General features: G+C 39.0%; 1 protein-coding gene across 2 annotated transcripts in view; it reads right to left on the reverse strand.

Annotated features, from left to right (window-relative positions):
• The window catches only part of DCP2 (decapping mRNA 2), a 62,761-nt gene that overhangs the window by 31,331 nt on the left and 15,707 nt on the right, over positions 1–15,723 (reverse strand). The window contains exons 1-2 of one of the 2 annotated variants that reach the window (XR_011568692.1): positions 12,965–13,217; positions 12,455–12,553 (exon numbers count right to left, since the gene is read on the reverse strand). Coding sequence is in view for 1 of the 2 variants with exons in the window: in XM_019968006.2 (XP_019823565.1) it covers positions 12,455–12,553; positions 12,965–13,092 (227 nt within the window). In the remaining variant the exon portion in view is untranslated. Of the gene's footprint in view, positions 1–12,454; positions 12,554–12,964; positions 13,218–15,723 lie in introns of those variants that run through there. The other variant, XM_019968006.2, reaches the window with a different exon arrangement.

Here is a 15,723-nt window from a genome sequence, read left to right on the forward strand (position 1 = left end):
AAGAAGAGGTGGCAAGAATACACAGAACTGTACAAAAAAGATCTTCACGACCCAGATAATCACGATGGTGTGATCACTCACCTACAGCCAGTCATGCTGGAATGTGAAGTCAAGTGGGTCTTAGAAAGCATCAATACAAACAAAGCTAGTGGAGGTGATGGAATTCCAGTTGAGCCATTTCAAATGCTGAAAGATGATGCTGTGAAAGCGCTGCACTCAATATGCCAGCAAATTTGGAAAACTCAGCAGTGGCCACAGGACTGTAAACATCAGTTTTCATTCTAATCCCTGAGAAAGGCAATGCCAAAGAATGCTCAAACTACTGCACAATTGCACTCATCTCACATGCTAGTAAAGGAATGCTCAAAATTCTTCAAGTCAGGCTTCAGCAATACGTGAACTGTGAACTTCCAGATGTTCAAGCTGGTTTTAGAAAAGGCAAAGGAATCAGAGATCAAATTGCCAACATCCACTGCATCATCAAAAAAGCAAGCGAGCTCCAGAAAACATCTATTTCTGCTTTATTGACTAGGCCAAAGCCCTTGGACTGTGTGGATCACAATAAACTGCGGAAAATTCTGAAAGAGATGGGAATACCAGACCACCTGACCTGCCTCTTGAGAAACCTGTATGCAGGTTAGGAAGCAACAGTTAGAACTGGACATGGAACAACAGACTGGTTCCAAATAGAAAAAGGAGTACGTCAAAGCTGCATATTGTCACCGTGCTTATTTAACTTATATGCAGATTACATAATGAGAAACCCTGGGCTGGAAGAAGCACAAGCTGGAATCAAGACTGCCGGGAGAAAATATCAATAACCTCAGATATCCAGATGGTACCACCCTTATGGCAGAAAGTGAAGAGGAACTCAAAAGCCTCTTGATGAAAGTGAAAGAGGAGAGTGAAAAAGTGGGCTTAAAGCTCAACATTCAGAAAACAAAGATCACGGCATCTGCTCCCATCACTTCATGGGAAATAGATGGGGAAACAGTGGAAACAGTGTCAGACTTTATTTTTCTGGGCTCCAAAATCACTGCAGATGGTGACTGCAGCCATGAAATTAAAAGACGCTTACTCCTTGGAAAGAAAGTTATTACCAACCTAGATAGCATATTGAAAAGCACAGACATCACTTTGCCAACAAAGGTCTGTCTAGTCAAGGCTATGGTTTTTCCAGTGGTCGTGTATGGATGCGAGAGTTGGACTGTGAAGAAAGCTGAGCGCCAAAGAATTGATGCTTTTGAACTATGGTGTTGGAGACGACTCCAGAGTCCCTTGGACTGCAAGGAGATGCAACCAGTCCATCCTAAAGGAGATCAGTCCTGGGTGTTCTTTGGAAGGACTGATGCTGAAGCTGAAACTCCAATACTTTGGCCACCTCATGAGAAAAGTTGACTCATTGGAAAAGATCCTGATCCTGGGAGGGACTGGGGGCAGGAGGAGGAGATAACAGAGGATGAGATGGCTGGATGGCATCACCGACTCGATGGACATGAGTTTGAGTGAACTCCGGGAGTTGGTGATGGACAGGGAGGCCTGGCGTGCTGTGATTTATGGGGTCCCAAAGAGTCGGACACAACTGAGCGACTGAACTGAATTGAATATCTAGTGATGCGGAGCATCTTTTCACATTTTTATTAACTATTTATCTTCTTTGGAAAAATGTATATTCAGGTCTTTTTCCCATTTTTTAATTGAATTATTTGCTACTGAGTTGTATAAGTTCTTATTAGACATTAACTCCTTATCAACTATATGGTTTGCTTGTTATACATTTTTAGACATTAACTCTTTATTGACTATATGGTTTGCAGGTATTCTCTCCCGTTCCACAGGCTTCTACTTTGTTGACTGTTTCTCGTTTTGGGTCGATGTCGTCTTGCTTATTTTGGTGCTTGTGCTTTTGGAGTCATATTCAGAAAGTCATTGCCAAGAGCCACATTAAGGAGTTTTTATCCTGTTTTCTTCTAGAAGTTTCATGGTTTCAAGTCTTACATTTAAGTCATGTACCCACTTCAAGCTAACTTCTGTGAGTGGTGTAAGAGAGTGGTCTAGTTTCATTCTTTTTCATGGGAATATTCAATTTCCTCAGCATCATTAACTGAAGAGACTCTCTTTTTTCCATTGAGTTTTCTTGGCTCCCTCCTCAAATATTAGTTGACCATATATGTGTGACTTTGTTTCTGGGATCTCAATTCTTTGATCTGTTTCATTGATCATTGATCTGTTTATGTTTCAGATCTGTTTCATTCATCTGTTTTTGCACCACTGCCATACCATTTAATGACTACAGCTTTACAGTACAGCATGAAAGCAGGAAGTGTGATACCTTCCACTTTGTTCTTCTTTCAGGATTGCTCTGGTTATTCAGAGTATTCTGTGGTTCTGTACACATTTTAAGATTTTTTTTTTCTAATTCTGTAAAAATAAGGCCACTGAAATTTTGATAGGGATCACACTGAATCTAGAGATGATTTTTGGCAGTAATGGCATTTTAACAATATTAATTCTCATAATCCATGAACATGGGATAAAGATTTTAAAGTCGGTAATTCTACATGTAGGCAAGGACAACAAGAACTCTCATATGCAGGTGGTCGGAATATAAATGGGTTCAACCAACTGGAAAACCACTGGCAACTTCCCTATGACTCAGTAATTCCATTCCTAGAGAAACGAAGGCTTATTTTCCTCAAAGGACATGTACCACCATATTTATACCAGTTTTATCCTTAATAGCCAAAAGCTGGATACAATCCAATACATAAAAGAATGGATAAACAACTGTGGTATATTTGTACACTGCAATATTACAAAGAGCGATTAAAAAGAACCAGCTGCTAATATACACGATAACACAGATGAATCTCACAAGCATTACACTGAGAGAGAGATATAGACATTTCTCCAAAAAAGACATACAGATGGCTAACAAACACATGAAAAGATGCTCAACATCACTCATTATCAGAGAAATGCAAATCAAAACCACTATGAGGTACCATTTCACACCAGTCAGAATGGCTGCGATCCAAAAGTCTACAAATAATAAATGCTGGAGAGGGTGTGGAGAAAAGGGAACCCTCTTACACTGTTGGTGGGAATGCAAACTAGTACAGCCACTATGGAGAACAGTGTGGAGATTCCTTAAAAAACTGGAAATAGAACTGCCTTATGATCCAGCAACCCCACTGCTGGGCATACACACTGAGAAAACCAGAAGGGAAAGAGACACGTGTACCCCAATGTTCATTGCAGCACTGTTTATAATAGCCAAGACATGGAAGCAACCTAGATGTCCATCAGCAGATGAATGGATAAGAAAGCTGTGGTACATATACACAATGGAGTATTACTCAGCCATTAAAAAGAATACATTTGAGGAGTATTACTCAGCCATTAAAAAGAATACATTTGAATCAGTTCTAATGAGGTGGATGAAACTGGAGCCTATTATACAGAGTGAAGTAAGCCAGAAGGAAAAACATAAATACAGTATACTAACGCATATATATGGAATTTAGAAAGATGGTAACAATAACCCGGTGTACGAGACAGCAAAAGAGACACTGATGTATAGAACAGTCTTATGGACTCTGTGGGAGAGGGAGAGGGTGGGAAGATTTGGGAGAATGGCAATGAAACATGTAAAATATCATGTAGGAAACGAGTTGCCAGTCCAGGTTCGATGCATGATGCTGGATGCTTGGGGCTGGTGCACTGGGACGGCCCAGAGGGATGGTATGGGGAGGGAGGAGGGAGGAGGGTTCGGGATGGGGAACACATGTATACCTGTGGCGGATTCATTTTGATATTTGGCAAAACTAATACAATTATGTAAAGTTTAAAAATAAAATAAAATTAGAGAAAGAAAAAAAAAAACACAAAGAATAGCTATTTCGAAATCCTAATTATATGAAGCTCAGAACAGGCAAAAATAATCGATGGTAACAGAAAAGTCAAAACAGTGGTTCCTTCCAGGAAATGTGGGAAAAGTAGGTGCTGATCCGAAAGGGCAGGAGGACTTTCCTGGTGGGCCAGTGGTTGGGAGTCTGCCCACCAATGCAGGGGATGCAGGTTGGATCCCTGGTCAGGGAAGGTTCCACATGACATGCAGCAGCTGGGCCCATGTGCCACAACTTCCGAGCTGGCACTGCAGAGCCCAGGAGCTGCAATCACCGAAGCCCGAAAGCCCCAGAGCTCCACAACAGAAGAAAGCCCTCGCACAGCAACAAGGAGCCCACGCCACAGCCAAGCCCCAGTGCAGCCAAAATTAAAAAAAGAAGGGGCAGCAAAGACTCTTCTGAGCTGCTGAAAATATTCTTTGACCTGGATGGTGGTTTCACAGGCATGTACATACATAAAAATTAATAACCTGCTAAGTTTATTTTATGCTTTTATCCGTCAACAAAAAAAGCTTAAAAAATAATTTTTACATGGTTCTTAATTCTATTTTTACAGTTATTCTCTTTAACTCTCTTCTTTGAATATCTTATAATCAGAAATTAGAATACCTACCCGTCACATATGTCTGTAAAATAATTAAAAGCTATGCTAAAAGTAAATTGTATAATCTAAGTTCTTTGTAAGCAGACCCTATTTGTTACAAACAGAATCTAAATGAATACATGCTTAACAAAACAAGCACTGAAGGACTAAGAGCCTGTTTCAGATTAAAGACTGCAAAACAACAATTAAATGCAAACACAGGGCAGGAGCCTGGGATAGGATCCTGTATGGGAGAAGGGGTGGAAACTGCAGAAAAGGACTATAATGGATCAACTAGTAAATCTGAATACTCAATTATCCGTTAGATAAAAGAACCTTTCAAACCCATTCCTGAATTTGATAATTACACCGTGATTATGTAACAGAACTTTCTAGTTCTTTAAACTTATTGATACATGCAGTAATAGTGGTTAAGAGACATTATGTCTACAATTTACTCCTAAATTATCTAGCAATAATAATAAAAACCATACACCCATATGTATCAAAAGTAATAAAGCAAACATGGCAAAATATTAACAGGTGGGTCTATTCTTTTTATTATTCTTACTATAACATTAACACAATTTTAAAGACTAACATGTAATTAATGGTAAGGTTGTTTTAGTGTATTCATTCAAATATATCTGTGTGCTTAGTGACAGGTACTATCCTATCCTACGCACTGATTTCAGAAATGAATAAAGCAAGCACTGCTCTTTCAAGAGCTCCATCTTAAAAAGAAATGATAACTGTGGTATGATATACATGCCAGAAAGTAGGTGGGTGCCATGGGAATACAGAATCAGGATGCTTACCTCAGCCTTGAGGGGCTTCCCAACTGCCCATGCAGGAGAGGCCCATTTGATCCCTAGTCCAGGAAGATGCCTGCAGAAGGAAATGGCAACCCATTCCAGTATTCTTGCCTGGAAAAATCCCAAGGACAGAGGAGCCTAGTGGGCTTCAGTCCACGGGCTCACAAAAAGTTGGGACACGAGTGAGCGACTGAACATCAACTCAGCCCTGGGCACAGGTGAGGTGTGAGGTGTGAGCTGGGGTAGTCACCTGGAAGGCTGTCATAAGCAGGGTCCTATCCTGTGGATAAACCTGGGCTAGGACTTGAAAGATGACTAGAAGTTTATAAGACTGACAAGAAGAAAAAGATACTCCAGATAGCTGAGAATGACTATAGCTGAAGGATTATAAAGAGAAGAAATGGTACAACATGAGGCCATTAGTGTAATGTAACAAAGGCAGCTTTGAAACCCTGTACAACCATACTTCAGTTCAGTTCAGTCGCTCAGTCGTGTCCGACTCTTCGCGACCCCATGAATTGCAGCACGCCAGGCCTCCCTGTCCATCACCAATTCCCGAAGCTCACTCAGACTCATGTCCATCGAGTCAGTGATGCCATCCCAGCCATCTCATCCTCTGTCGTCCCCTTTTCCTCCTGCCCCCGATCCTTCCCAGCATCAGTCTTTTCCAATGAGTCAACTCTTTACATGAGGTGGCCAAAGTACTGGAGTTTCAGCTTCAGCATCGTTCCCTCCAAAGAAATCCCAGGACTGATCTCCTTCAGAATGGACTGGTTGCATCTCCTTGCAGTCCAAGGGACTCTGGAGTCTTCTCCAACACCACAGTTCAAAAGCATCAATTCTTCGGTGCTCAGCTTTCTTCACAGTCCAACTCTCACATCCATACATGACCACTGGAAAAACCATAGCCTTGACTAGATGGACCTTGGTTGGCAAAGTAATGTCTCTGCTTTTGAATATGCTATCTAGGTTGGTCATAACTTTCCTTCCAAGCAGTAAGCGTCTTTTAATTTCATGGCTGCAGTCACCATCTGCAGTGATTTTGGAGCCCAGAAAAATAAAGTCTGACACTGTTTCCACTGTTTCCCCATCTATTTCCCATGAAGTGATGGGACCGGATGCCATGATCTTCGTTTTCTGAATGTTGAACTTTAAGCCAACTTTTTCACTCTCCTCTTTCCCTTTCATCAAGAAGCTTTTGAGTTCCTCTTCACTTTCTGCCATAAGGGTGGTGTCATCTGCATATCTGAGGTTATTGATATTTCTCCCATACTTAGAATAAACATAATACAATGCTGCTGCTGCTAAGTCGCTTCAGTCGTCTCCGACTCTGCGCGACCTCATGGACTGCAGCCTACCAGGCTCCTCCGTCCATGGGATTTTCCAGGCAAGAGTACTGGAGTGGGTTGCCATTGCCCTTTCCAATAATACAGGGCAAGACTTCTTAATTCTAAAAGTGATAAAGATTGGTTCACCTCTAAAATAAGGTACTCATTCTCAACAAGCATTTACCAGGAAAAAATTTTAATAGCTCACTTTTATGTACAGATAACAAATCTACAGCCAACAAAGGGTTAATATCCAAAATATATAAACAGCTCGTACAGTTCAAGATCAAAAAATCAAAAAAAAAAAAAAAAAAGGAACAGTCAAAAAATGGGCAGAACCCAAACAGCCATTTCTCCAAAGATGTACAGATGGCCAGTAAACACTTGAAGAGAGGCTCAATATCACACATTATTAGAGAAATGCATATCAAAACTATGAGATTATCGCCTCACACCAGTCAGAATGCCCATCATCAAAAAAAATCTACCAAGAGTAAATGCTGCAGAGTGTGGAGAAAGGGAACCCTCCCGCACTGGTGGGAATATAAACCGATACAGCCACTGTGCAAAACAGCACGGAGGTTCCTTAAAACACTAGGAATAAAATCACCGTATGACCCAGCAACCCCACTACTGGGCCACTACTCCCGCCCTGAGAAAACCACAGTGCCAGAATACACACGTGGCCCTCGTTCACTGCAGCACTACTGGCAACGGCCAGGACGCGGAAGCAACCTAGATGCCTACCAACACGTGAATGGATAAGAAGCTGCGGTGCACTTCCACAGTGGAGTACTGCTCAACCAGAAAGCAATGAACTTGAGTCAACTGTAGTGAGGTGGATGAACCTAGACTGTGCTGGAGAGCCAAGTAAGTCAGAAAGAGAAAAACGAGTGTCGTATGTTAACGCATATATACGCAATCTAGAAAAATGGTACTAATGAACATAGCAGAGACGGGACTGTGGACACAGTTGGGGAAGGCGAGGGTGGGGCAAATTACATACAACAGTGCAGTGTCAGTCGCTCAGTTGTGCCCGACTCTGTGCCACCCTGTGGACTGCAGCCCACCAGGCTCCTCTGTCCATGGGATTCTCCAGGCAAGAATACTGGAGTGGACTGCCATTTCCTTCTCCAGGGGATCTTCCCGACCCAGGCAGGCATCAAACCTGGGCCTCCTGCACTGCAGGCAGATTCTTTACCGTCTGAGCTACCAGGGAAATCCTATATACACAATATCACACATAAAACAGGTAGAAGGAAGCTACTAAATAACACAGGAAGCCCCGCCTAGTGCTCTGTGATGACCTGGAGGGGTCATCTCATGGCTGGGGATGGGTGGGGAGGCTCAGGAGGAAAATTATATATATACACACACATACACAAATACACACACACATAACTGATCTGCATTACTGTACAGCAGAAACCAATTCAAAATTATAATGCAATTTCCCACCAATTAAAAAAATAAAATTTAAAACCAATTTTTAATACCAAACCTTCTGTGAATCAAATCCCTTCCTGTATGATAATTCAGAGTTAACGTTCCTGGCGCATGGAATAGGATTAACGTCTCAAACGATATCAGATAAAAATCTCTATGTAAGAGTAAAAAAATGTGCTACCCAAAGAACACCAGCATAGACAATCAAATCCTCTGCCTAAAATCTATGTCCTATAAGCCTACAAGTGGTAGAATAAACCAGTAATTCCTCTGTACAAATTCTATCAAGATTAAATCACATAAGGGCACATTAAAGTAAGTGTCATTATAATAAAATGCTGTTCTACCAAATAATAAGCAGCAACATGAAATCTCGAAACCACATATGAACTGCCAAGTATTCCATGTTCTCAAAAACAGGTGTTGTTTCACCACAATTGGTAACAAAAATATACCAAGATTATCTTAATACAGCCTTTCAATAAAACCTAGAGAACATTTTTCACATCTCTATCGTACATCTACTTGACTACTGAATAAGTGTTCAGAAATAACCCAATTAACAAAGGTGAACCAAGTGATCAAAGAGAAGATTGGAAACTACTCATTAGGACGGCCATTAGCTTTCAACTGAAGATTATTCACAGCTTCTCCCTGAGCGGCCTGCTTGCCACTGATTCTTCAGCCCAGTCCACACACACAGCCCTTACAGAAGGTGTCAGATTCTGCTGTAGCAAAATAAACACTTCTACACACTCATACACGATGAAATAACACTGATACAATTACAATAAAGAAAATTTAAAAGTTATTAAGCAACCTAAAATAAAACCCATGGTAGAAACCAGAGGGAAAAAACACATGGTAAAAACAAGAGAAAAAGTGCTTAACACATCAGCCTAAGCCTAATGATAGCTAAAAATTAAGACAAAACTTCTCCATATGTATTCATACAAGTGAAAATGAAAAGTGTAATATTAACTCCTATAAATGGAATAACAATCTGGTTTTCAGCTAAGACTGATGGCGCTCCCCCTCCCTCAGTGTTGCTTCTATTGTGCTGCAGCACCACCAAGTGGCAGAAGGATACACTGCAACTCTAGGACGGCTGGTTGAATACTTCAACACTCAAAAATAGCAATTACTATGGACTGAACCTTCCAAAATTCTTAGGAAGGCCTAACTCCCAAAATGACTGTACTTGGAGACGGGGCCTGTGAGGAGGTGGTGCAGGTTACATGAGGTCATGCAGGTGGGTCTCCAATCCGACAGGACTAGTGCCCTTTAAGAGGAGGAGACACCGGTAAACTAGCGCCCTGGGCTCTCAGTCACCCAGGGAAGACCACGCGGGCACACAGAGACAAGGCAGCTGACTGCAGGCCGGAGGGAGAGCCTTCACCAGGAAGTCCACCAACAGGCAGCTTGCTCTTAGGCTTCCCAGCCTCCAGGAGTCGAAAATAAACGTCTACTGCTTATGCCACCCAGTCTGCAGTATTTTGTTATGGCAGCCTGAATGGATTAATACAGCAATGCTACACCTTAATTCCACAATCTGTTCTTTATGAGAAAAGCATTCACTTAAAAGGAACAAAAATCAAAAGATTTGCCTTTAAAAATTCTAGCCCTTAAAATAACAGAAATTAAAAAAAGTCTTTTCTAAAAAGTTCCTTTATCGGCTAAAAGAGGCTATTATTTAGTTCAGAAAAGTTAGAAGTTAGGATTAATTCTTATTATCAAAGGGAACATTTTTTCCCCGAAATTAATCAACTGTGGTTCCTAAGTACACCTGTGGTTTCCTCAGAGCAAGACAAAATCTTTAAAACACGGGAGGCGGGGGGAGATTCATATTGGTCCAAATAAGAGAGCTAAGTGTTATCAGGAAATAGATATATGTACTTAAAATCAAGTTTCTTCTGTTTACATCTGTGTATGTATTTAGAAATTCTCACCAATTTACAAACATTCCTGACTGTCTATATATTAAATAGCAGCCAAGAACATGAACTCCAGAACCCAAATACTAGGGTTTGCATCTCTGTTTTGTGCTTACTGAGTACTCAACAGCTCTGTTTCAGTTACCCACCTGTAAAAATAGAGATAACTTCCCATAAAGGCTGCATCTTCCCCTACAGGATTCTCCATTCTCCCACTCCCCCGGCCCCAAGAATAAACTTTATTTACTTTCTTACAAATTATGGTGATCCACTGGAATCAGCACCAGACAGACAGGATAACTTTTTATCTCAGTATCCCAGAGCAGAGAACAAAGAAGAGAAACCAAGGTGAAAACTGTCCTGGTTCACAGGTTAACTTTCTCTTTTTATCCCAAATACCCCACTTCTGCATCATCCCGACTCTGTATAATATCGTGTATAAAATTCATGAGATGGAGCATTCCAGCAGTAGATGCAGGCAGAGCCCTTGGATCTAGGGTCCTTCTTCAGTTTTCCAAGATTAGGCATTTGATTCCTCGGGAAAGATCCAATTATGAAGATAGCCCATACCACCTAATTTAGCCGAAATTTCTGTTACTGCAGTTAATATTTCTTTCTGGACCTGGACAACTATCTCACTACTGTAGGAGAAGTCTACTCCATGTATAAGACGTATGGATTAACTCCACCAGGTAGGACAGTATGGCTCCCATTTTGCCTTTCTTTATAAGCAAGACAACTACAAAAACTGAAGACACAAAAGGGAAGACTTTTTAACTACTCCATTTCATCTCCTGCCATCTGCAGAAAATAAAGGAAAAGCTCTTAAGAGGATGTGGCATTTCCTCACCTGCTCCCTAAATAGTTATCAATTTTAAAGGGTGGGCATAAAATGTCTTTGCTATAAGCTGTTGCAAAATACTTGCTCAGATAAGCTGTTCCACACTCAATTTAAAATGCAGCATTTTCAGTCATTTTAAAAATCTTACTCCAAAGTAAATAAGCATTGATACTTTTTCTACAGTAAATGACCACTAGTGGTTTTTAAGAATTTTAACTATTATCCCTCACTAACAAATAGACTCGAACCAGGCGGTGAACACTGCTCTAGAAAAACATGGAGCAAAAAAAAAAGAGATTCAAATAAAATATGCTACAAAATCCATACTGCCATCTCGAAAAAAAAAAATCTCAAAATTCAATCACTACCAGCTTAGACTCTAGGAAGATACCACTTCTAGTTATGAATATCTTGCTTTTAGAAACAAGTCCTTGAGTTAGACTCCTAATAATTTTATATCTTACAGAGAGATTTGTCCAGTTTCTCTAGGCTATTGAGCAACATATACTAAAACTATAATGGAACAAACCCCTTTCAACTCCTAGTCCAGTTCTCTTTCCATTTTATCATATTTCCTCATAGCTCAACTCCTCAAATGTCAAGGACAAGGTGTACTGGTGTAAATTGATAAATAAGAATACCGTATACAATGTATCACAATGTATTACTGTGGGCTACAGCCAACTGGTTACATGTGATAAACAATTTAAGTAAGAGTGAACATCCTCCTTTTACAAATAAGAAAATAAGGCCCCATACAGACAGCTAGTCTGTGGCAGTCTTTTGGGGAAAAAGTGACCTCCATCTACAAACATACCCAGTTATGATTTGAATGGGCAGAAGAGAGGCGTTTCCAGGTAGGAAAATCACATAAGCAAAAGCTTAGTGGATAAAACAAATCAATCAATTCAGAGGACAAAGAATAAATTATTTGACTAAGAATGCTATGCTAAGTCGCTTCAGTCGTGTCTGACCCTGTGCGACCCCATAGATGGCAGCCCACCAGGCTCCCCATCCCTGAGATTCTCCAGGCAAGAACACTGGAGTGGGTTGCCATTTCCTTCATTTTCTTCTTGACTAAGAATAAAGACAGACAAATTTAGGAATGGCTAAGTTTTGTGTTGGGGGTAGGAAACGGAGTTTCAATTCTTAAAGAATTAAACTTCATCCTACAGGCAGAGGGAAGCTAGAGTGGGTTTTTACCAATAAATGTAAATGTCTCAGAAATTGTGCGTTTGTCTAGACGTCCAGACTATAAACATAAAACAAAGGTTATAAGAGCCAAAATATTTAACTAATCTATTTATTTAATCCAATTAAATATTTAATCCAATTCTAAAAGGAAAAGTGGAAAGGATATTACAAAAAAGGTTAAATAATAAAATAAAATATGTACAATGAAAGAAAATGAAACAAATGAGAGAAGAACAAATGACAGAGGTAGACAAACAAATTAACAGTTACATAACAAAAGATATTACTCCATGCAGGCATTCAAGTTCTGGAAAGAGGACTAAATGATCCAAACAAGTCCAGTCTCCAAAGCTAAAACAACACTCAAAGCACAGCCACCCAACGCATCAAACTGCAGTAGCTCACCTCTCTAGCAGCACAATCATGAGGAGCTTCTTCTTTATTTACTTTTCCTTTTGGAAATCCCCAGCCTGATTTTGCGAGGTACCCCTGAACCAGTAGGACCTGCAAAACAATCAAGAGGTAAAAATAAAACTTGCTCTCCTTTCCCATATTCCTTTCTAAAAGCCAGAAGTGCTTTTCTCCTTACTTCAGATAACTCTTATCGCCAACAATTTTACTTGGTTAACTATCTTCCAGGAGGCTAGATATAATATTACTTTTCCTATGAAGAAAGGCATTCTGCCCATTTTAAAGTATTTCTTCAGCAATCAAGTTCCTTTACAATATGCCATACTGCAATAGGTATGATTATTAAGACCCAGAATGCAGACAAAATATGCAAATTTTGGCCTTGTAGCACTAAAAATCTAAGTATACGTTTAAAACCTCAGTTCAGAACATTATAGATATAACATTAGGATGAAAACAGCTGATTACCATTTCACTTAAAAATTCTGTATTACTCTCACTCACATTTTCAAGTGTCTCATCAAGAATAATTGCACCATATGTTGGCACTCCCATTTTATATTCCTTCCATTCATCCAAAATTTTTTCCACATCTTCACCTTGAGGCAGCAAAAATGGACAATGATTGAAGAGTACACCATGTGTTAAGGAAGCCATTTACTTTCTCCCTTACAATTTAAGCACATATATACAGAAAGAGATCTTTTAAAATGAATTTTGTATTTTATTATTTTTTATTAAAAATATTTTTTATTTAAATTAATAAAAAACATTTTTTATTTAAATTAATATTATTTATTATTATTGTATACAATTACTCACATCTTCACCTCAGTTAAGTGTATCCTTCTTGTCTTTTCACATTTTTTTTCTCCTGAACAAAACATTTCTAACTTCTGCATTTAGCCTAGGCACAAATCAAGTAAACTTTGAATACACATACTCTGACACCCTAAGTTAACAACAAAAAACTCAGGGCCACGTTAGCACTTACAATCACTAAGTGTGTCGAATTTATCATATTAAGAGTCAACAGATACTGAAACTGACAGCAAGAAATATAAGCACAGTACCCACAGCAAGAGGTAGGAGCCATCAGAGTAACCAGAAGTGGGAATTCCCTGGCTGAACAATAGTTAGGACTCTGCTTCCACTGCAGGGGGTACAGATTCAATCCCTGGTTGAGGAACTAAGATCCCACAAGCCTCTCAGCCGCCCTTCTCCCCCAAAAAAGAAGCAGCAGAAGTAGCTAACTCTAACTCTGGGAAGCAGAACTAGAAATGAATGAAGCATGCCACTCTACAGGGCTGAATATTTTTCTTTACCATGTGTATGTATTGTTTTCATAATTTAAAACATTTTAAAGATGAAGATTAAGGATTATAGAGAAATGTAAATATGAGTATTAAGGAAAGTATGGCCTGTTTCAAAAGAAACTGGTATGTCTCTCCAAAACTGAGCAGAGTAAAATAATTTTTTTCTAAAGTAAATAAAACCTAAACCTGTAAAGTATATGCTCAGGCTTCCAATACTCATATGCTACCAAATGCCTCATTACAACACTGTTAATTATGAAAACTGTGGGCAAATTATAATTTATAAGTGTTTCTCAAACGGAGGACATTCTCAAGGGTTTTCAAGTGCTGTGAATGCTTACATATTCTCTTTTCATTTTTATATTAATGTAAGAAAGGAAGGTTTTGTAACAGATAAGGCAAAGAAAGGTGCAGGGAAAACTTGTAGCACACACACGTCAACATCCTCAAAGAAGTCAGCATTATATTCACATTAACTACTGAGTTAAACAAAAACATCACGATAAATTCATTTTATGAAAACGAATTTTATGAGCTGTACCTTTTTCTGTTTAAAAATATGCTTTGGTTTTATAGTGCAGTAAGAAATAAGGTTCTCAAAGAGCTCAAAAAAGGCAACCATCTATAACAACACTGTATTAAATAGGCAAGCACTAGGTTAAAAATAGTCTTTGCTTTCATTTGGGGAGTGGGGAAATCATGTGGATATAATATTAACTATTCCATAAAGCTCTATAGAAGAATTTTGGAAGATTCCAGCTTCCTATAATTCTGAAAGCTATTTCTCATTAAAAGTCTAAGATATTTAGTAAAAATTCCTTATGTGTTTTAGGTCACCACAGATTTTATTTTTTAATCTAACTATATCTTTTAAATAAACGGATATTTTTCCATTAAAAATTAACCACAGGGGGAAAATATGAAAATAACCCAGAAATAGAAGTAACTTCCAATAGTGTCAAAGAGGAAGTGTCAAAGAGGAAGACACTTATCTCGTCTTTTTCCTTTCTCTTCCTTCTCCCTACAACATTCCTAATAATTTCACAGTGCATTAGTGTCTCTATAATGAAGTTTTAGCTCATCTTTCTACCCATTAAACAACTTATTCAAAAATAACAAATTAAAATCAACAGACATAATCTTGAAAATTATCTATACTCTTCATTTACCCATTTTTTTTCCTACCCCAAAATCACCATAAAAAGAGTAAGTTGATGAACCAATCAACTGCAGACCAAGATATATTTGGAATTAATGATGAAAAGTACTTGCTCAAGTCCACACAATTAGCAAATAACAGAACCCAATCCAAAAATGACATCAATTTCTTCAATGAAGACAACTCTTCAATCTTCCTCCAAATTCAACAGTCCATAAAGTAATTCATTCCAACAATGGAGTGGAAAGTTTTTTGTTTTTTGGTTTTTTTGGAGTGGAGAGTTTTTAAACACCACTTTTATTTAATGAGACAATGTACTTAACTCAAAAAACCCTATGATATGCTCTGAGTAATGATAATTATTTTCTAATTTTTACTAAAATTATTATTTGACTACTGCCTTATTTTCTTAACCATCAAACCAAATTATTTTCCATCTTCAATCTTGGCTTACTGGGCCTTACCAACATTTCTAAGAGAAAGACTGAAGATCACACTGATTACATAAAGAATGGAAGAAGCTTTAAGCACATACATCTACTTGTATTACACATATCCCCTTTCTTAACAATTCAGTGATTCTTCAGCAGACTCTTTTCAACATTTCTGCAAAAACATGAAAAATATACTCTAACTGTAGATAATCATTTCACTGTAACTGCCATCCAAAATCCTTCTGTTATCACAGACATCAATTTCCTCTCGGGACAACTCGTCAAGCTGTAGCCCCAGTTCCCTGTATTCCTTGTCCTTCACATCCACGCCCACTTCTGGGACCAACTCCCACA

The sequence above is a fragment of the Bos indicus genome, chromosome 10 (assembly GCF_029378745.1).
Source record: "Bos indicus isolate NIAB-ARS_2022 breed Sahiwal x Tharparkar chromosome 10, NIAB-ARS_B.indTharparkar_mat_pri_1.0, whole genome shotgun sequence".
Taxonomy (NCBI): Eukaryota; Metazoa; Chordata; class Mammalia; order Artiodactyla; family Bovidae; genus Bos; species Bos indicus.